The sequence below is a fragment of the Nycticebus coucang genome, chromosome 2 (genome assembly GCF_027406575.1).
Source record: "Nycticebus coucang isolate mNycCou1 chromosome 2, mNycCou1.pri, whole genome shotgun sequence".
In the NCBI taxonomy this organism is placed as follows: Eukaryota; Metazoa; Chordata; class Mammalia; order Primates; family Lorisidae; genus Nycticebus; species Nycticebus coucang.
The window spans coordinates 156,506,173-156,528,795 of record NC_069781.1 but is presented as its reverse complement, the minus strand read 5'-3'; the positions used below and the strand labels follow the sequence as shown (position 1 = coordinate 156,528,795).

The following is a 22,623-nucleotide window of genomic DNA, read 5'->3' as shown; positions in this document are numbered from 1 at the left end:
TGAGAATGTGATTATTTGTTATTTCTGATGGGCTGTGGCTTTCATCAGATTCCTGAACGGAGTTTCTACCCTCCATCCCTTGAGGGGCTGAGGCCCTCGGATTCTGAATATTCACTGAATATTCCCCTCCTCCCGGGAGCTGTAGAAAAGGCCCTTAAGGGATCCTGGCACCCAGGGGGGCTGGGGCAGCCTGCGGCAGAGACCAGGACTGCCCTGACGCCTTGCTCTCCCTCCAGTACATGGTCTTCTCCGAGTTTAACAACCGCCTGGAATCCGTGCTCAGCAAGGCCTACATTTACAGGTGAGACACCTCCCGCCAAGCCGACACACACAGAGTGTCTGCACCAAGAATATCCTGTTCCCCCCATCACGACGAGGGCACACAGAGGCCAGCATGGGGGGGTTCTGGCATTAGCAGGGCCCACATTTTGGTCTCAGCTTAGGGAACTGAAGCTCCCACCCAGCTCTAACAGAACAGAATGGTTGTGAGGTCGCAGTGGGCCCTGTCACAGGTGTCCATGGATGGAGCACAAGACCACTAGGCTGCACTCCATATCTCTCATGTGGGGGTGGGGGGCCTGGCCTGTGTCCTCCCTTCTCTGCACGCATCTGTGCCCTCACCCTGCCAGTGCATACATTTCCCCTCTGGCCCCTCCACTCCCCCAGAACCTGTCTGTGCAGGTGGCCCTGCTCCCCTGTGCCAATTCCCGCCCAAATCTTCACAATGTTCAATTTAAGTGCCACCATTCCTAGTTAGCACAGCCCCAAAAGCATTCGTTGCCCCAGCCTAGTTACTGGTTGGTTCCCACTGGCTGGTGTCCCCTCTCTGCCACCACGTTCATGCCTCTCCTCCTCCTGCAGGGTCATCAGGACCACAGCCTACCTCCTCTACAGCTTGCATCTGAATTCCTGTCTTTATTACTGGGCCTCGGACTACGAGGGCATCGGCTCCACTCACTGGGTTTATGATGGTGTGGGAAACAGGTGAGCCATAGTTTCTCTCCTGGGACCACACCCGGGTGGCATTCCTGTTCTTTATACTTCACAGCACAGGGACTATCAGAAGGAGTCCCACTGCCACCATGTTGCCAAGGCCAAATCACTGACAGGAGTTCAAGGGCAAGTCTCCGTGTCTTCTCTGTGCTGGGGTGTCTTGAGCACCTGCCATGTATCAGGTGGTAGGGTACAAATGTGAACAAGACTTGCCAGAAAGATTCCTTCAGCAGCCTAAAGGCAAGTAGTGTTGACAAATACACTGTACACGTGCGTCTACCCCTCCACCCCTGGGCGTGGCCAAAAAGGAATGAGGATGAGGCCAAGGAGACTTCTCAATGCTGCTCCCAGGGCATCACTACTACCAAGGAGCAGGCAAACAAGGGGAAACCTATTTGCCAATCCAGAGAGCTGTCATGTTATGAGATATACAAAAATAATGATGATAGGCCAGGCACGGTGGGTCACATCTGTAACCCTAGCATTCTGGGAGGCTGAGACAGGAGAATGGCTTAAGCCTTGGAGTTTGAGACCAACCTGAACAAGAGTGAGACTCTGTATCTACTAAAAACAGAAAAACTAGCCACAGCTCAGCACCCATAGTACAGTGGTTGCAGCGCCAGCCACATACGTACTGAAGGTGGCGAGTTCAAACCTGGCCTGAGCCAGCTAAACAACAATGACAACTACAACAAAAAATAGCCAGGCGTGTGGCGAGCACTTGTAGTCCCTGCTACTTGGGAGGCTGAGGCAAGAGAATCACTTAAGCCCAAGAGTTTGAGGCTGCTGTGAGCTGTACCTCCATAGCACTCTACCAAGGATGACATAGTGAGACTCTGTCTCAAAAAAAAAGTATATATATATATATATATTACTACTGGGCTCTCTTGCTTTCCATGAATATTTTCCATATATATATGGAAAAACTAACCAAGCATGGTGGTCCTGCAGTCCCAGCTACTCGGAAGGCTGAGGCAGGAGGATCACTTGAGCCTAAGAGTCTGAGGTTGCTGTGAGATAGGCTGACACCGTGGCACTCTAGCCCAGTGTGTGGAGGCGTGGGGTGAGGACCAGGGCAGGCGTGGGGTGAGGACCAGGGCAGGCCTGGAGAACCAGAGGACAGGCTTTAGGGACAAGGAGGCCCAGGCCTGACTCCTGAAGCTGTCACCTACCAGCAGTACACAGGTCACTTCTCTTTTTTGGGCCTCAGTTTTTTCACCTGCAAAATGGGGCTGAAAAAGAAAATGCCATGAAGGCTACGTTGAACAGTTTGATGAGAATATTTCAGATTGTATATGAAACCAACACATTTTGCCCCTTGATTGCACTAATGTACACAGCTACGATTTAACAAAAAAAAAAGAAAAAAGAAAGAAAAAAAGGGGGGGCTGAAAATGCAACTCATACCCTAAAGAAGTAACTGTGAAGGGTAGATGTGGCTGAGTGGCTTTCCTGGTGCCAGGCCACAGTGGGCACTTCACTGAGTCATAGTGAAGAGGAGGAGGAGGAAGGAAGGGTTCAATGGAGAGTTAGTCACCTCAGGTGCTCCCTGCCTCACCCTGGGGTGTGGCCATTAGCGATGCAAAATTCTTACAGCCCAGCTGTCAACCCTGTGTCTGCCTCCCAGCCCTTGGGAAACACACTCAGAGCACAGGCATCATTTGGGACACTTCCTATCCTTTCACCACACAGTAGGACCCTGTCACCCATACCTCCCTTGTTGAAGGTTCACAAGCCTGTGTCAGGGGGTGACTGATAGTGGGATGACAGCTCAGAAACTGTGCCCTGGGTTCTAGTCCCCACTTTGGGAGTTGCCAGCTGGTGACCATGGGTGTTCCCTTTCCCTTTGGGGGCCTCAGTTTCACTGTCTGGAAAATAGTTGGACAAGGGAGAGGGTCAGAAAAGTTGATCCTCAAGGTATCTTCCATCTCTGATGGCTCTCTTGCTTTCCATGAACCAACACAACTGGGAATAGCAAAGGAAAAGATAGTGTAAATTAAAGGAACACCGAAGGAGCCCAGGCATCAGGTGTCAGGAGACCTTGCAAACCGTTTGCAGCATGCTCTGTGCTTGTGAGAGGGTTTTTCTTGCGTTTATGAGCTGGAAAGGGCCTCTCCCTTTTGCACGTTATGCCTCCATCTGAGGGGTCTGCCACCCAGGGTCAGCAGATCAGGGCCTGTGATGACCCTGTGATGACCGACGTGCTTTTTCTCTTCCCTCTCCAGTTACATTCGCTGTTACTACTGGGCTGTGAAGACCCTCATCACCATTGGTGGGTTGCCAGACCCCAGGACGATCTTTGAAATCGTCTTCCAGCTGCTGAACTATTTCACGGGTGTCTTTGCTTTCTCTGTGATGATCGGACAGGTAGCTGGGACACCAGCCTGGCTTCCCACCCTCCCTGACTGCAGGAAACCACCTGCCACTGCCAGAAATGTCATCCCTGTGCTTCCTCCTTTTGGACTAAGCCTGGGAAAGAGCACTGGCCTGGGAGTCAGGACCTGGGCCCTGCAGGTTGTGGGTGCCTAGGTCCCTCTCCCCCCCGAGGTCGTTTCCATTTGAAATGTTGGTCCCTTTGGGGTCCCTGCATGAGCTGAGCTGAAGGGTTTTCTGCAAAGGCTGAGGATTTCGGCTGCTGCTTTGAGAGAAACCCCTGGGGAAGCATCTTTTATCTCGGTCAGTGCATGAAGTGACACCTGGGGGTTATCCAAGTTGCCTTAGAAGGGCACCACCCCGAGGAACAGTACGGCTGGGTCCACATTTCCTCTAGCATTAGACAAAGTGGATGCTGGCACTGAGGGGTCATGAGGTACCAGAATCAGCCCAGCCCAGCAAGGTGTCCCCTTCAGCTGGTGGAACTGAAGCCAACCCAGGGGCCGGCCACCTCACTCTCCCTCCCGTGTCAGGAAAACCTTCTCTGTGCACAGACATGTTTCTTCCACTCTCCCAACCTGCAGGCCCCCCATCCCCTCCACCATCACCCGCAGGCCCCCCATCCCCTCCACCATCACCTGCTCCTGGTCTGTGTAAGCTGACATACAGCCCCTCTCTGGCCCACTGGCTTCCTTGACCTCGCTTAACCTTTTCCCCCAGATGAGAGACGTGGTGGGGGCCGCCACCGCGGGACAGACCTACTACCGCAGCTGCATGGACAGCACAGTGAAGTACATGAATTTCTACAAGATCCCCAAGTCCGTGCAGAACCGTGTCAAGACCTGGTACGAGTACACCTGGCAGTCACAAGGCATGCTGGGTAAGAATGGCCACACACCCGCCCCCCCACCAGCTCTCATTGTCCGGTGCCGGGCCTTCAGGGGCCTCCTTCGTCCTCTGTGTCTTTGAGGCCCTGAGTAGTGGGGCCTTCTCTTGGTTGTGGCCCTAAGGTTTATGTGAGAGGGGCCTAGTGAGGCCTGTGATGTGTCCCAAGCTGGCCAGCTCAAGATCTCTGAAGAATGTGGGGCTTGTCTTCCGGGTGTCTGCCCAGCTCTTTCACCCACCCCAAAGTGCATCCCCAGTGAAGATTGAAGTACAGTTTAAGTCAGGAGAGAAAGAAGACTGCCCCCCTTATTTTCTCTCTCTCCCTCCCTCCCCCTTACCTATTCTGTCTTTCTCCTGTGGGCACAGTAGGCCCCTGTTCCCCCAAAGCAGGCTCTAGAGCCACACAGCTCAGGTAGGATCGTGACTCCATCCCCTATGCTGTGTGGCTGTGGGCAAGCCACTGCCTCTTCCTCGTCTATAAAGTAGCGATCATAGTAGTGGGTAGCTCTTGGGTTCTTGGGTTTAATAAAATACGTTTTGTAAAACACCATGCAAAGAAGTGCCCGGCTCAAAGAAGTGCTTGATAACTAGCTCCTGCTAATGTTTTCAGAGTGTGAGTGGGGAAGACAGATCATCAACAATTGCCTTAAAGGGTGTGATAAGTGCTAGAGCACAGGGGCTGCTATCACAGGAGCTGGGTGGGAGAGATCAGGGAAGGCTTCCAGGAGGAGGTGACGATAGTGCTGGTTCTGAAGAATGAGTAGGAGTTAGGGAAGTGCACGGGGCTGTTCCTGGCAGTGGCCTGGCCGTGAGAGAGGCTCTTTCCACATCTAGATGGTTCCACGTGGCAGGGGGATGGTGTGTCCAGGTGAGCCAGATCAGTGGGGACTTGGCCTGAATGTGTGCGTGGGGAGGATCTCGGCTCGCTGGTGATCCTTGCCAGGTCTCGTTCACAGATGAGTCTGAGTTGATGGTGCAGCTTCCAGACAAGATGCGGCTGGACCTTGCCATTGATGTGAACTACAACATTGTGAGCAAGGTGGCGCTCTTTCAGGTACACCTGCCTGTGACCTCACCCTGGGGGCTCTGCGGGGCTCCAAGCCCCATCTCCCCCTAAACAGAATCCCTTTTCCCTCTTTTTGGAGCAGGGCTGTGACCGGCAGATGATCTTTGACATGCTGAAGAGGCTTCGCTCTGTTGTCTACTTGCCCAACGACTACGTGTGCAAGAAGGTGAGGCAGCTGCCTTGCAAGGCGCTGGGCTGTAGGGGGCGCCTGTGAAGGCCCAGTGAGGTTTGCAAGCCCAGGTCATAGTGGGATTGTTGGAACTGAGAAGGGTGCCTTCAGCTCCGTGCACCAGTGACCTGACCCATAGCAGATTAGGAGGCCTTCTCCAATTCCAGGCGGTGAACACAAACGTGCCTTGGGCTTTCCAGAGCAATTCCCCCAGCTCTCTCCACACGTGACCATGGGGGCTAGGATGAGGAACCCCACCTTACAAAAAGGTTAAGTGAGGACCCTGAAGAGGGGCAGGGCCTTGACTGTGTAGGTGGGACTGCTTTTAGGATCTCTTCCCATCAGGAGAGGAGTGGGCCAAAGTCAAAGGTTGCAAACTTGTGCCCCTTGGGGAGGATCCAGCCCTCAGATATTTTGTGCGTTTTTTTCTAATCTTTAAAAAAAAAGTTGACAAGACATGATTGCAAGAGGGACTTTACCTAACAATTGCAATCAGTGTAACTGGCTTATTGTACCCTCAATGAATCCCCAACAATAAAAAAAAAAAAAAAAAAAAGTTGAACTAGTCCCCGAGCTTTAAAAATTGGAAAGTTTCATATAAAAATCCAGTCTCTGGCTGAAAACAGAAGATCTGTTTATACTGGGGTCCCAGTTTTCCAAATAGCAAGAGTCAGCTGGAGTGCGGGAAGGGTTGCCTGGGTAGGGCCTTCTCCTGATGCCACAGACCTCACCACTCCCCACTGCCCTATACCAGGCTTCCGGCACTGCCTGGCATCACCCATTGATCCTAGAACAACTATGATTAGACCCCTTTCTGCTCCCTGTCCTTGGGATTCAAAGTGAGGCCAAAGTCACTCAGTGGGTGAGGGGAGGGCAGGGGCAGAAACCCAGGTCTCAGTCCTCTGGTATAGAGCTGTTAAAAGGGCTGTGTGTGAGAACAGGGATGAAAATATTGCGCAACAGCAGTGAGGTTGCTAGAAGCAGAGAGGTGGGGGAACAAGGAAAAAGGATGCTACAGAGGGTTGAGAATTTAAAGCTGCAGTCTTAGTAAGGCTAAGGTCTGGGAAGAACAGCGTGATCTGTCTGACATTGGAACCACTTCTTAGCTGTGTAACCACAGGCAAGTGGCTTGCCCTCTCTGAGTCCTGCTCTTCTCATGGGTAAAGTGAGGATCTTGACAGGCCCTCCCTGATGGGGTGGTTGTGAGGATTGAATAAGATGTGCATACAGAGTTTGACTCCACACCTGGCACAGAGGAGATGCAGGTGCTGTTGCTGCCATCCTTGTGGGTGAGGTAGAGTTTGCTTTAGATGAGAAAAGGGGAATCAGGTGCTGGGCGGGGAGTCCGCAAGTTACAGTGAGCACTCTGTGAACGTGTGTGAAGGGCGCCCTCTGCTGTCTGGTCTAGCTCTGCAACAATCTCTCTTAAGATGCCTCCGGAGGTGGTTAGAGAGGTGAGGGTTGCCTTACCCTTCTCACAGGTGTGACACTGACCACGGAAACAGGGAGATGAAACTTCCCTCTTATTTGTTAAGAGGGCCATGCACGTTTGAGATGCTCAGGGAACGTTTGCTGAAAAATCACAAGTGTAACGGAGTAGCAGCCTTTAAAAGAATATTTTATTTATTATATTTTCTGTGGACCTCTTCTGTGGTCAGGTCTCTGCCAGGATGACTGACGGGTAGCAGGCCTCTGAGACCATGAGGATTGGAAGGCATATGGCAGGCTGGGTGTTTCTGATTGCAGTCCCAAGCAATTCATTCATTCATTCTGTTTAATTTGGGATCAAGACCATTGCGTTAGTTTGCCATTATGCCACAAATGTACACATACCACAAATTGAATGGCCTCTCTCTAGCTGGCTGCTTCTCTGTTTCCTGACATCATCTCCCTCCATGCTTGTCTCTGCGTCCAAATTTCCCTTTTTATAGGACACCAGCCATATTGCACTGGGGCCCGCCCTACTTCAGGATGACTTCATCTTAATTTGAGCAATGACATTGGCAATGACTCTATTACCAAAAATGTTGCATTCAGGGGTACTGGGGATTAGGATTTCAACATATAAATTTGGAGGCAGGGGACACAATTCAGCCCATAGCAGCCATGAACTCTAGGACCAGACTGTCTGGGTTCAAATCCCGCTCTGCCTCATCCTAAATTTGTGACCTTGAGCAAAGCATAATCCTGCCTCGGAGGCTTGCTGGGGATTAAGGAGGTATAATCATGTAAAGCAATTAGACCAGTGCCTGGTACAGACGTGTTGGATTTTATCACTGTTGCTGTTATCATTCCTACTGCAGTCAGCAAGGGCTTACCAAGTTCCTGATATGGGCTAGGCATGGGTATTAGTTTGTACCGTCAGTGGGTCTAGTTCAGTGTTTTTCAACCTTTTTATCTCAGGGCACACTTGACCCTATAGGTAAACTTCCATGGCACACTTACATTATGTTGACCAAAAAAAAAGAGTGAAGGCTGGGTGTGGTGGCTCATACCTGTAATCCTAAAACTCTGGGAGGCCAAAGTGGATGGATTGCTGGAGCTCAGGAGTTTGAGACCCCATCTCTAATAAAAATAGAAAATTATCTGGGTATTGGGGTGGTGGGTGCCTATAGTCCCAGCTACTTGGCAAGCTGAGGCATGAAGATTGCTTGAGCCCAAGAGTTTGAGGTTACTGTGAGCTGTGATGATGCCACAGCACTCAACCCTAGAGTGACAGAGTTAGACTCTTATGTCAAAATAACTAAGTAAAAGAATATACTTACTGTGCTTTTAACTTCTCTTGAAAATAATTTAATTAATGATCTTTAGAAATTTCATGGCACGTCTAAGATCCTCGTACAGCACACCAGTTGAAAATCACTGGTCTAGGGGGAGATTTGCAGAATACACTTGCACCTCCCAGGTGAACTCGCACTTTCCATTCCTGCCACCACTAAATCCCCACCATGACCCTGTGAGTTTGGCAGGGCAAAGGGTGTTCACTCCTCCCAGTGCACAGGTGAGGAGACAGGCTCGGGAGGAAAGGGATGGCCCCATACCACACACCACATTGTGGCAGGAGGGCCAGAGCACAGCCCAGGTTCCTCCTTGCTGGACCGCCAGCCTCCCGGCCCAGTGATTGCTGCTTGTCTGGTGGGTTTGGGAAATGAGCAGAAGTCACCCCTTCTCTATTTCAGGGGGAGATCGGGCGTGAAATGTACATCATCCAAGCAGGGCAGGTGCAGGTTTTGGGAGGCCCCGATGGGAAGGCTGTGCTGGTGACCCTAAAAGCTGGATCTGTGTTTGGAGAGATAAGGTCAGAGGGGAGCTGGGGTAAGATGAGGGGCCCTGGCCAAGGCTGGGGAAGAGGACTGGGCAGGGGGGTGGCCTGTGGGAGGAACTGAGGAAGCTGTGGATTAGCACTGGTGCCTGCTGATGAATGGGGGGCAAGCTTTGCCCTGCGTGGGGCCCAACCTTGCACAGGGGGTGAAGATAAAGACCGGAATGCGGTCAAAACCACAGCCTCTGCAACCACACCCCTTTCTTCTCTGCCCAGCTTGCTGGCTGTTGGGGGAGGGAACCGGCGCACGGCCAACGTGGTGGCCCACGGGTTTACCAACCTGTTCATTCTGGACAAGAAGGACCTGAATGAAATTTTGGTGCATTATCCTGAGTCTCAGAAGTTACTCCGGAAGAAGGCCAGGTGGGTAACTTTATTGTCATTTAAAAAGAGATCGCTAAAGACAAGGACTTTCTCCCAAAATCGGTAAATGTAGGATTGAAACAATGCTGTTCTATTGCACCCATAATCCACCTGAAGATTTGCTCATTGGGGTGGTGCCTGTGGCTCAAGGAGTAGGGCGCCGGTCCCATATGCCTGAGGTGGCAGGTTCAAACCCAGCTCCAGCCAAAAAAAAAAACCACAAAAAAAAAAAAAAAAAAAGATTTGCTCATTGTCCCAGTAGTAGCTTTGTTTTTCTTCTTTTCCATCACTGGTTCAGTTCCAGGGTCACACATGGCGTGAAAGTGCCAGGCATTCTTAGTCTCCCTTGATCTGGGACAGCTTCTCAGCCTTTTTCTGTCTTTAGAGACCAAAGTCATTCAAGCACACAGTTATTTTGTACAATGTCCCTCGATTTGAGTTTGACGTTTCCTTGTCATTACCCGCAGATTCTGCATTTTTGGCAGGAATAACTCGGAAGCAATGTTATGTCTTGTTCAGTGAGCGTATGGAGAGCCATGTGACACTGGTTTCCCTTGACACTGGTGATTTTGACTGTGATCATTTGGTTAAGATGCCCGCATTGAAATGTTACTACTTACTAATTCATAAGTAATTTGAGGGGATTCAGTTTGAAACAATATAGATGTCTTATTCCCCTTTGACCTTTCACCCACTATTTTTTTTTTTTTGAGACAGAGTCTCACTATGTCACCCTTGGTAGAGTGCTGTGGGGTCACAGCTCACAGCAACCTCAAACTCTTGAGCTTAAGCCAGTCTCTTACCTCAACCTCCCAAGTAGCTGGGACTACAGGTGCCCACCACAACGCCTGGCTATTTTTGTTGTTGTAGTTGTCATTGTTGTTTGGCAGGGCCAGGCCGGGTTCAAACCTGCCAGCTCCGGTGTATGTGGCTGGCACCCTAGCTGCTGAGCTACAGGTGCTGAGCCCTTCGCCCACTATTTTGTAGCATGATCCATGGTTCCTTGCTAAATCAGTGATTGCGGGGAGGGTTGCAAAATGTCAATTTTCTAACCTCCTCATTCCACATTTATTAGGTAGCAGTCACCTGTCAGGAAGAGCTTTTCCTTCTCTCCCTTCTCTGTTTATTTATCTATCTATTTATATAAGTAAAGATTTACTTCATTCTATGACTATTATGTTACAGTCATTATTTTGATGCTCAAAATTGTTCCAGTTTGGCCAGTGGACAACTGTTCAAGCTGGCTCTTGGGAGTCTTTGTTATAACTCCATCAAATTTTAGCACTCCTGGGCTTACACAGGAAGAATAAGGAATAAGAAACACTGGTTCATCTTGTGCTTTCTCTGCTGTATCCTTGGAAATGGCCATTTCTCCAGGGAGCCTTGATCCCTGTGAGTGGGGAATGGTTTTAGAAACCAAAATCTGAGTCCTAGGTGCACTCATTGCTACTGGGGTGCAACTAGGCCTTCTCAGGGGACAAAAGTATGAAACACACCCATAAGCACCCCCGTATCTATGATAAACACAAATATGTATTCACACACATACGCAACTATACACGCACATGTACATATATATCAACATTGATTTTTCTATCCATATCTACCTGTTAATCAATCTGTCTATGAAACAATTTCAGTCCAATACCACAGAGTTCTTTATCTTCTCCCTTTCCATACTGGTAAATCCTTTCTCCAACACTGAGAAGTACAAAGTAGTTTCAGAATTCCCACACCGTAAAAAAAGAAAAAAATTCTTCTGAGTTCAAGATTTGACAGAGTTCTTTCGTCTTCTGAGTGTGTGTGACGTGTGTGGTGTATGTACGTTAAAAGTGATTGGAATCCATTCTCATCTTCCTCCCCTTTCATGTGGTTATTGTGAAATACAGCTGGGTTCGTTGGTTTCTTTTCTTTTCTTTTTTTGCAATTTTTGGCTGGGGCTGGGTTTGAACCCACCACCTCTGGTATATGGGTCTGGTGCCCTACTCCTTGAGCCACAGGCACCACCCCATTTGTTTTAGGGATTCCCCCTCCTACTCACTAATCCTTGTTGATTTTTTGTTGCTGTTTTGAGTGTGTAAGCATTAAATGTACACCTCCAGAAGCCAAACTCTACAAAATGGCCTACTTACAGAATTGTCCCAACTTTCCCCTGCCCCCATTGTCACCCACCCTTTATAGGTGACCAATCACACTAGCTTATGCTTTTTTCTTTTTCTTCCTGTGTTTACTTTTGCACATAGAGGCAGATCTAAGAATATTTTCTTTGTTTTTCTAGCAGACCATTCTATCTCTGCAGGATAAGAATATTTTCTTATTTCTCCTTGTGTTTTACACAAAAAGGTAGAGTGATATGGATTCCTTTTTGTACTTTGCTTTTTTTTCACATGACATTAAATCCTGGAAATCATTTTCTGTCCGTCCCCAGACCACTTCCTCATCCCTTTCCCCAGATGTAGAGTGTTTCCTATGAATGGGCATTTAGGGGATTTCCAATACTTTGCAATTACAAACAGTGCTGCCATGTGTATAATTTTCATGGTTGGGGAATAGATGATTTTTGTAAGCTGATTTTTGCTTTCACCCCCTTAAGATCAGGTTTCAAATCGAGCGCCAGGAGCAGACCACTCACAATAGACATGGGAGAGTGATGGACTGATGGGGCTCAGATCCCTTCCACGTGACATAGTATTGATTGTGTGACTTTGGGAAGTTATTTAACTTTTCTGGTCTCAGTTTTCTCCTATATAAAGTAAAGGTACTAACCCTCTACTTTGCTGGTGTGAAGATTAAATACTATGCAGGGATGTCTCCAGAGGGGTGCCTGGCATCTGGGAGAGTTCAAGACATGTTAATAATGATCATTGCTCCCGTTTATCTACCAAATTGTCTCTATAATTTAATGGGATGAAACCCTTATAATCCACATATCTGTTTTTTTCCCCTCCCTTTCCTTTTATCACATCAGCCAAATGCCAGCCCCTTCTTTCCCGAGGGACAGGGAAGTGAAGTAGATCCTCCCTCCTCAGGGACTCCACATTTGCAAATTTGCCTCCTCACTAAAATGTACTTGTAACCCCAACTGCAGCCCTCCTGGGCTTCTGTGGCCATTTGTGGAAGTGCACAGTGGTCGATAATCCGAGCTGCCTCAAGTGCCTGTTCCCAGCTGAAGCCCTTCTTGCTTCTGCTTTTGTGCTATAAACAGGTGTCTTTTCTTGTGGTCTGTTTAATACCACATTTTTCACATATTTGCATACTTTATTGGGGATGTCACTGTTTAAAATGGTCCTCAAGAGCTGGAGATCTTAGTTTTCCTAAGCCAGGAAGTCGGTGATGTGCCTGACACAGAAAACGTGTGTTAGATAAGCGTTGCCCGAGCACAAATTGTAGTGCAGTTGGCTGTGCGTTCAGTGTTAATGAAACAATAATATATATTAAATGAGATGTCTTTAGACAGAAACACGCATAAAACAAGTGTGTGTATCAATGTGATGATGAGTGTGGTGATGACAGGCTTGCCGAAGCCTGACCCTGAATGTCCCCTAGGCGCCATGTTTTGGTATCTGTTAATTTAGCATTCCCAGGGACCTTACAGAACCTAATTACTGTGAATCAGGAGATTTGACTGCTTATGTCTGGAAACTGACTCTAGGACTCCCCATCCTCTCCTCCTGCTCCCTTCAAGAGGAATAAGGCTCAGGAAAGCCATGCTTGTAGCTGTCAACCCATCCTGCTGGGTGGGTCAGGTGAGGTTTGGCAAATCAACTGGGACCCTGTGTGGCTGTCCCCATTCCTTACAGGGCCTGTGGGCCCCACATTGGAAAAGGCTGAGGCCAAGGAGGCAGAAGGTGAGAGCAAACGTGGGGATAACGGGCCTTCAGCATGGAGGGCCTGGGACAGGAGTCAGGCTTGACCAGAAAGGCAGGGGATTCTGTATGAGCTCTGCTAACCAAGGAGAGACACTGTCTGAGAACCACAGGGCCCAGAGACATCCGAGTTGCTGAGGGATTCTGTTCAAATCCCCTCCCCTTTCACAGATGGGGGACCTGAGACTCTAAAGAAGTGAAGTGCTCAGATCTCAGCTCTAAAAAACGGGATGGGCTCATCGCCTGTAGCACAGTGGTTATGGCGCCAGCCTATGTGGTTCAAACCCAGCCTGGGCCAGCTAAGCAACAATGACAACTGCAACAGAAAAATAGCTGGGTGTTGTGGCGGGCACCTGTAGTCCCAGCTACTTGGGAAGCTGAGGCAAGAGAATCGCTTAAGCCCAAGAGTTGGAGGTTGCTATGAGTTTGGATGCCATGGCATTCTACCCAGGGTGACAGCTTGAGACTGTCTCAAAAAATAAATAAATAAATAAAAATGGGATGAAGGCTGGGTGTGGTGGTTCATGTTTTTAACACTAGCACTCTAGGAAGTCATGGAGGGTGAATTGATTTAGCTCAGTTGTTCGATACCAACCTGAGCAAAAGGAGACCCCCATCTCTACTAAAAATAGTAAAACTAGCTGGGCATCACAGCGGGCACCTGTAATTCAGGGGGCTGAGGCAAGAGGCTTGCTCAAGCCCAAGAGTGTGTGGTTGCTGTGAGCTATGATGACATCTTGGCACTCTACCCAGAGCGACATAGTGAGACTCTGTCTTAAAAAAGTAAAAATAGGCGGCGCCTGTGGCTCAAGGAGTAGGGCACCGGTCCCATATGCCGGAGGTGGCGGGTTCAAATCCAGCCCCGGCCAAAAACCACAAAAAATAATAATAATAATAATAAACAAAATAAAATAAAAATAAAAATAGATAAATAAAGATAAAAACAGGATGAAGAGGTCTTATGCATTCCAGCTTCTCTAGGGGTGATTCTTCTACACGAATTATAGGGAAGATACATCATCTTAACATGAGGATAAATTTCCCTAATCTGGAAATGTCCCAGAAGCCAGCTTAATGTTTCAAAACGGAGACAGCCATTAGCAATCAGCAAAAGTCCAATACCGAGTTTTTTGTGTCATTTTAGCATTCCCCCAAGCCTTGTGGACTGTCACACTGTGAATTATGAACTCAGATAACGCAGGGCCAGTGCTGGGCTGGTGTGTAAGAGGCCTCTGATGAATTAGCACGTTTATGTTCTCCTGGGGGAACCCAGCTAGAAAATGCAAATCTTGGGCAGTTAATAGCAACATACACAATTTAAATCCATTGCCTCTGATTAGATGAGCAGCTAAGAATGGCCTGAGTTTTTATTTTGTTTTTTTTTTTTGCAGTTTTTGGCCGGGGCTGGGTTTGAACCTGCCACCTCTGGCATATGGGGCCTCCGCCCTACTCTGTTGAGTCACAGGCTCCACCCCCAGAATGGCCTGATTTTTAAACAAATAAGTTTTGTTGGAACCCGATGAATGAATTTGCCCATTCGTTGTCTAGGCCCACTGATTGCAGGCAAAATTCATTTGTTCTTGAGCCAAACTACTCATCACATGGCTCAGGGAAACATTCCCTGTAAAATGCTGAGCCTCTGTTTGATGGAAAATTCTATCCTTATTTAGAGAAACAGGGTGGTGCATCGAATTAGCTCTGGGTGGTAATTCTGCCTCTGCCACTTGCTGGTTATGTAGTGCCACATGTCACTCCCCCACCCTGAGCCTCAGTTTTACCAATTCTAAGAGCCACAGTAATCCGTTTTCCATGTCACAGGTGTGTTTCAAGCATCCAAGAACATAATGGCCATGATGTTGCTTTGACATCATTACGATCTAGGTTGCTGGGGTCAGAGTTGTGGGCTTGAATTCCACTTCCTAGCTGTGCAGCCTTGAGAACATTACTCGCCTCCTCTGGACTTCCTTCCATATCTTCATTTGGAAATAAGGGTGAATGATAAGACCTACTTGTGAGAATTGGGTCAAAAGTATGGAGACAGCTAGGTCTTCCATAAGGTATTGGCCACAGCAGGATCTTATATCTTTGTTTTTGTTTTTCTTAATTTGTTTATTGTTGCAATTTGGCTAGGGTTGGGCTTGAACCCACCACTCTCGGTATATGGGGCCAGCACCCTACTCACTGAGCCACAGCACCACCCTGTTTTATTTTATTTTTTTTAAGAAACAGAGTCTTGGCTCGGTGCCCGTAGCACAGTGGTTGCGGTGCTGGCCATATGCACTGAGGCCAGCGGGTTCGAATCCAGCCTGGGCCAGCTAAACGACAATGACAGTTACAACAAAAAAATAGCTGAGCGTTGTGGCAGGTGCCTGTAGTCCCAGCTACTTGGGAAGCTGAGGCAAGAGAATCACTTAAGCCCAAGAGTTTGAGGTTGCTGTGAGCTGTGACTCCATAGCACTCTACCCGGGATGACAGCTTGAGACTCTATCTTAAAAAAAGAGAGAGAGAGAGAGAGAGACAGAGTTGGTCTATTGCCAGGCTGGAGTGCAATGGTGCAATCATAGCTCACTATAACCTTGAATTCCTGAGTTTAGGCAACTCTCCAGTCTCAGCCTCCTGAGTAACTGGGACTACAGGTACCACCACCACACCTGGCTAATATTTTTATTATTTTTGTAGAAGTAGGGTCTTACTATGTTGCTCAGGCTTGTCTCAAACTCCTGGGCTCAAGTGATCCTCCTGTCTTGGCCTCCCAAAGTTCTGGGATTATAGGTGTGAGTCACTACAACTGACCTCATCTCAAATCTTGATGGGGAAGGACCCACCTCCAAGATCACATGATTGTTGGTCAAACTGAGTTCCTTGAGGTGTAGGACTGAGGGCCTCAATTCCTACTTAGTTGCTGGCATCAGGTTCTTTTTTGAGATAGAATCTCACTCTTTTGCCCAGGCTAGAGTGCCATGGTGTCAGCCTAGCTCATAGCAACTTCAAACTCCTGGGCTCAAGTGATCCTCTTGCTTCAGCCTCCCTAGTAGCTGGGACTACAGGCGACAACCACAATGCCCGGCTAGTTTTTCTACTTTTAGTAGAGATGGGGGTCTTGCTCTTGCTCAGGCTGGTCATGGACACCTGAGTGCAAGCAATCCACCCCCCTGGGCCTCCCAGAGTGCTAGGTTTACAGGCATGAGCCACTGCACCTGGTCCAGCCTCAGGTTCTTGACATGTGGGCTCCCCCAGAATGGCTGCTTCCTTCATCAATGTCAGCAAGGGAGAGACTCCTTGCAAGACAGAGATCACAATCCTCTGTGACATATTCATGCAAGTGATATCCTTTGTTACACTGTATTGGTTAAAAGCAAGTTACATGTCTCACTCATCCTCAAGAGGAGTTCATATATTAAAATGCCCTTCAGAATTTCCTCCCTGTATGACCTCAAACAAGGGACTCCACCTCTCTGAGCCTCAGTTTCTTCATCTATAAGATGCAGACAATAAGACCAACCTCATTTCAATTGTTCTGCTCGTTCCCTGAAGGGCTATGCATGAAGCACTCAGCACTAGGCTTGACCCAGAAAAGGCACTCAGAAATCATCGGGCAAAATAAGCCCTCCACAAACAACTCCAGGGTAAAGGGTTCTCCTTAAATAAGACTTTCCTTCCTCCCAGGGTGTGCCCGTGATGTAAGTGGACAGGGCTGGGTTTGAACCCGCCACCTCTGGCGTATGGGGCTGGTGCCACCCAGTGGACACCTTTCTCTTGCAGGCGCATGCTGAGAAGTAACAACAAACCCAAGGAGGAGAAGAGCGTGCTCATCCTTCCACCCCGGGCCGGCACCCCTAAGCTCTTCAATGCCGCCCTCGCTGCCACAGGAAAGATGGGTGGCAGGGGGGCGAAGGGAGGCCAGCTCGCCCACCTCAGAGCTCGGCTGAAAGAACTGGCCATGCTGGAGGCGGCCGCCAGACAGCAGGAGCTGCTGGAACAGGTAACGCGGGTGGGAACCCACTGCCCTGCCCATTTCAGTTACATCCAGGGATAAAACTGAGGGACATCTGAGAGTGGCCCACACATTGAGGTGCAAAAAAGACGGAGAGAGAGAGAGAGAGAGAGAGAGAGAGAACTAGTCCTGTTGGCATCATTTGAGCTTTTGAGCCACTTTCCCATCACGTGACCCCACCCCACCCCACCCCAGTTTCCCATTTTCTCCAGCTAATTTGAGCTTACACCCTATAACCTATAACTGGCAATCAAATGAGTCCTGACTAGTAGAAAGGAGGAGGGGAAAGTCCCTAAACCTCAATGTGTGGTCCCCCGGGTTTGAACCCGCCACCTCCGGTATATGGGGCCGGCGCCCTACTCCTCGAGCCACAGGCACAGCCCAGGACTAGTTCTGTTCGATCACCACTGCTGCCTTTGCTTAGGGCTCCATTTCCTGGCAGGTCCCGAGAGTTCTAGGATTATATTCTCCTGTGTGGTTATTCCAGCAGAAAATACTCTTTCCCAGTGAGTCCAGCAAAAGTCCCAGGACTCACTGCCACTGGGGGGCCCACATGCCAATTCCTGACCCATTCAATGTGGCCAGAGGAATGTGGTGCTCTGAGAGGCCTGGGTCACAGGCCTGGCCCAAAGTGAGAGTACAGGAGGGGAGAGGAAGGTCTCTAAAGGAAAGTCCTTGGGGTGCCAGCCACATACACTGAAGCTGGAGAGTTCTAATCCAGCCTGGGCCTGCCAAACAATGATAACTACAACCAAAAAATGGCCAGGTGTTGTGGCTTGTGGCAGGTGCCTGTAGTCCCAGCTACTTGGGAGGCTGAGGCAAGAGAATTGCTTGAGCCCAAGAGTTTGAGGTTGCTGTGAGCTGTGATGCCACAGCACTCTCCTGAGGGTGACATAGTGAGACTGTCTCAAAAACAAACAAACAAACAAACAGGACAACACAGGCCAGGCACAGAAGGTCATGCCTGTAATCCCAGCACTCTGGGAAGCCAAGGCAGATTGATTACTTGAGCTCAGGATTTCAAGACCAGCCTGAGCAAGAGCAAGACCTTGTCTCTACTAAAAATAGAAAAACTAGATGGGAATAGCGGCAGGTGCATGTAGTTCCAGTTTCTTGGGGAGGCTGAGGCAGGAGGTTCGCTTGAGCCCAAGAGTTTGAGGCTGCTGTGAGCCACAATGATACGATAGCACCCCACCCAGGGCGACAGAGTGAGACTCTATCTAAAACAAACAACTGAAAACAAAAAAAAAGAAAGAAAGTCTTGGACCTGTTCAGTGGCTCACGCCTGTAATTTTAGCACTCTGGGAGGCTGAGGCAAGTGGATTGCTTAAGCCCAGGAGTTTGAGAACAGCCTGAGCAAGAGTGAGACCCCATCTCTACTGAAAATAGAGAAACTAACCAGGCACAGTGACAGGCACCTGTAGTTCTAGCTACTTGGGAGGGCAAGAGGATGTCTTGAGCCCAGGAGTTTGAGGTTGCTGTGAGCTATGACACTAAGGCACTCTACCCAGGATGACAGAGTGAGACTTTTTTTTTTTTTTTTTTTTAATTTTTTTTTGTAGAGACAGAGTCTCACTGTACCGCCCTCGGGTAGAGTGCTGTGGCGTCACACGGCTCACAGCAACCTCTAACTCTTGGGCTTACGCGATTCTCTTGCCTCAGCCTCCCGAGCAGCTGGGACTACAGGCGCCCGCCACAACACCCGGCTATTTTTTTGTTGCAGTTTGGCCGGGGCTGGTTTTGAACCCACCACCCTCGGCATATGGGGCCGGCGCCCTACTCACTGAGCCACAGGCGCCGCCCAGAGAGTGAGACTTTTTATATATATTATATATATACAAAATATATATATATATAAAATATATATATTATATGTATACATTTTTTTAAAAAGGAAATTCCTGGTGCTGTCAAAGAGGGTGAAAGGGGAGCAAGGTTGGTCCTTCTTCAGATGACAGTGACGTTCTCATAGTTAATATTGTGTCTGTGATGATTTAAAATATTTGAAAGGGAAAACCTCATAGACAGGCACAGTGCCAACTGCCTCCACCCCCATAAATCCAAGGGGAACATTAAAATTAGTTCTGGGACTTTTTTCTGTGACTAAAGCCAAGCTTGCCAATTAGAATGATTACACTAATTATGTCTGTTTATGACTGTCCTTTAGGAAGGCTGCCTGGAAAGGGAGGAGAGACGGGTTAGGCGGGGGCTCAGTGGCGGGGGCTCTTTGGAGGGGGAGCAACAGTCTAGACTGTTGGGCTCCTTTGAACTGAGGAAGGGGAGCAACCTCTTTCTCAATCTAGGTAGGTGTCAGAGCCCAGGGGACCCACCCAGAGGTCGTTTGACAATAGGAGTCTAGTGAGTGACATCAAAGCCACTTAGGGATCCAAAACATTCTCCAGATACAGTACCAATGGCCCTAAATTGAGGGAAGATCTGACTGCCTGGCTTGCAAACTGTTAAGGTCAAAGTGTCACATTGGGGTGGCACCTGTGGCTCAAAGGAGTAGGGCGCCAGCCCCATATGCCAGAGGTGGCAGGTTCAAACCCAGCTCCGGCCAAAAACTGCACACACACAAAAAAAGTGTCACGCTGGGGTCTCTAGCCCCGGCTGCTGCGAAGAGCAGAATAGATGTGAATTTCAATAGTGCTCTCAGTAGAGTCAAAGGTTTTAGCAGAAACCGGGTTGTTGCTTCTAAGTGTTTGCCCTTTGCTGAGGCAGCTTTGAGATGTGAATTAAATTTGCATGAGTGTTCTGATAAAAGGCATTTCCCCTCCAATTTAGAACAAGAGGGCAGAATGGCAGAGTGCTAGGAGCTCTTAACTAGAAGTCTGAGACTCAGAGGCTCACACCTGTAATCCCAGCACTCTGGGAGGCTGAGGCAGGTGGATTGCTTGAGCTCAGAAGTTGAGCTCAGGCTGGTGAGCAAGAGCAAGATCTCATCTCTGCCAAAATAGAAAAAAAACTAGGCAGGTGTGGTGGTACCTGCCTGAGGTGAAAGGATTTCTTGAGCCCAAAAGTTTGAGGTTGCTGAGCTATGATGATGCCATGGCACTCTATCCAGGATGACAGGGTGAGACTGTCAAAAAAAAAAAGGAAGTCCTGAGACAGGTCCAAATCCAAGCTCTGTCACCTTCTAGCTCCGCAACCATTGGAAGCCAAACAAGTTTTCTGAGACGCAGATTACTCAGAGGTGCCGCATGGGGGTGTAAGGATCAAGCAGAATGCCTTGGATGCATTTTATAAGCGCATTTGGAATACAACAAAGCACTTTTATTAGCCTTCCATCAAGGTCCCATTCTGGTTCCATTCACAGCATGATGCTTCAGGAAGTCCTGTAATGGTCACCTACTAAGCGTCTTGCCTAGGAAGTTCCTTGTCAAACTTTAGGGTAGAAAAAGGAGGGTGGAACTGCTGCACCAAAACATGCAGACACACCCAGACAGGGAGCAGCAGGTCCCCAGGGCTGCCTGGAGTTCTAAGAGCATCTTGAGTCCCCCTCTGCTCCCTTCCTTCAAGGCCCTGTGACTGGAGCAAACTTCAGAGGGAGAGTCTCCATTCCTCACAAGCACACTGGCTGCTCAAACTTTAAATTTACTTCTGGCACCTCGCACGGGTCTTGGGTGGCTGAGGGCCACTCCGATGCCTCCTGTGGGAGCTGCACCCGCTCCAGTTTCCTTCACGCAGAGATGGAGGGGCTGCTAGCATTCATGTCATTTTTTTTATTTTTATTTTTTTTTTTGTAGAGACAGAGTCTCACTTTATTGCCCTCGGTAGAGTGCCGTGGCCTCACACAGCTCACAGCAACCTCCAGTTCCTGGGCCCAAGCGATTCTCCTGCCTCAGCCTCCCGAGTAGCTGGGACTACAGGCGCCCACCACAACGCCCGGCTATTTTTTGGTTGCAGTTTGGCCAGGGCCGGGTTTGAACCCGTCACCCTCGGTATATGGGGCCGGCGCCTTACCGACTGAGCCACAGACGCCACCCCACAAAGGCTGGTTTTTAACCTACTTTTCCTGCTGATACACAGACCGGGGCCAACATCTGTGGGAGGCAGCACAGACCAAAGGCTGGAGGTTCCCACCAAGTCCTGGGTCAGCTCAACTCAGTGCCAGTGGTACCCAGACCCAATTCTTCCCCTGAGCGTCTCAACCTTTGAGACCTTCCAGAAAGATGGCCAGGCCTCCGTGGCTCCTCCCCTCATCACCCTGTACTTTGTTTACCTAGAGTTTGTCTCATCACCTCCAGGAGCTCCCGTTCCTGCTAACAGGGTGGGGCAGGACATTTCAGCCTTTGCACAGGCTTTGGTGGCAGCTCCCTTATGGTCACCACCTCCCTCAATAGCACAGGGGCAGGGCTTTGCCCTTGAACTAGGACTTCGCCGTGGCTTTCAACCCTGTATCAGAGATCTGAAACATCCCCAAGACCCCGCACATTTACTCCTTGCACTTCCCCCATAGTATATTCTGTTTCTCATAAATAACCCAATGCAGCCAGATCCGCTAGGTTTCCGTCCCCCACTCTCCAGCACCCCTATGTGCTTTACTATCTTCCTTTGGGGAGGGGTTGTCTGAACTGGAAGGTGTTCAAGGCCCCTTGGATGGACTATGCCTCACGAGTCACCTTTTCTGGATTCCAGGCCAAGAAATCTCAGGAGGCCGCTGGAGAGGCCGGCGCCGCCGCCCCGGACCAGCCTGCGCCCCCAGCGCCGGAGGAGCCCCTGGATCCTCCAGCTCAACGCTCTCCACCACCTGTGTCTCCTGGGAGTCCCAAGGGAGGTACAGAGGAGTCCGCCAGGCCCGGGGAGCAGTCGGTGCGGATCCACATGAGCCCGGGCCCCGAGCCGGACGAGCAGATCCTGTCGGTGGAGGTGCCCCAGGAGGGGCAGGAGGAGGCAGAGTGAGGCAGCCCGCAGCCCTGGCTGCAGTGGCTCGCGGTCAACCACCGTCCACACACCTGTCCAGACATCAGCTTCTCCTTTTCTCGGGGCTGGTCATGAGATCAGCATATTTCATCAAATGTTCTTGCCCCTAAGTTCTCACTTGAGAATCCCACCTTCCCCTGACTGTTACTGTTGTTTAAGAACAAAACTCTCTTTCTTCCACTTTTACAGTTCGTAGGCAGGGATGGGACAGAACTCTAGCAACGTGGGCAGCTTGGTGGAGCTGGGGAGAAATGGGTGAAGTCATCCTGAGGTTTCCCCTCAGGAATTTTTCTCCTACATTTCGAGGATGGAAAACGCTTAACAAATAGCGCTGCTATGGGACTAAGTGGGAATTATGGCAATTGCGACCTGACGCTAGGACGCTGTCTTCCTTTGCTGGCAGTCACAGTAAGGCCACTCATGAGAGTGGGAGGCGCTTGTCTTCCCCGTTCACTGTGAAGTCTGATGCCCTCATCTCAGAACAGAAAGATGGAACAGACTTATCAGCAAGAGACTTGGAACGTTTCAGAGGTGAAGGGACAGCCTCTTAGGAGCGTCTTCTCTGCCTGTCACTCTGAGAAGGCCCATTCGTCAGCATGGATCAGCCTGTGACTTGCTTTTGACACCCTTGCTGTAGAGATGGCAGCAGCAACTTCGATTAATCCTAGA

General features: G+C 49.4%; 1 protein-coding gene across 1 annotated transcript in view; it reads left to right on the top strand.

Annotated features, from left to right (window-relative positions):
* CNGB1 (cyclic nucleotide gated channel subunit beta 1) overlaps window positions 1–22,166 on the top strand; it is an 81,180-nt gene extending 59,014 nt beyond the window's left edge. Inside the window, exons 25-34 of the mRNA XM_053554067.1 lie at window positions 237–301; window positions 862–984; window positions 3,219–3,360; window positions 4,087–4,246; window positions 5,208–5,305; window positions 5,400–5,483; window positions 8,666–8,784; window positions 9,025–9,171; window positions 16,800–17,019; window positions 21,670–22,166. Coding sequence (XP_053410042.1) covers window positions 237–301; window positions 862–984; window positions 3,219–3,360; window positions 4,087–4,246; window positions 5,208–5,305; window positions 5,400–5,483; window positions 8,666–8,784; window positions 9,025–9,171; window positions 16,800–17,019; window positions 21,670–21,933 — 1,422 coding nt within the window. The 3' untranslated portion in view covers window positions 21,934–22,166. The remainder of the gene's footprint in view (window positions 1–236; window positions 302–861; window positions 985–3,218; window positions 3,361–4,086; window positions 4,247–5,207; window positions 5,306–5,399; window positions 5,484–8,665; window positions 8,785–9,024; window positions 9,172–16,799; window positions 17,020–21,669) is intronic.
* The last annotated feature ends 457 nt before the right edge of the window (window positions 22,167–22,623 follow it).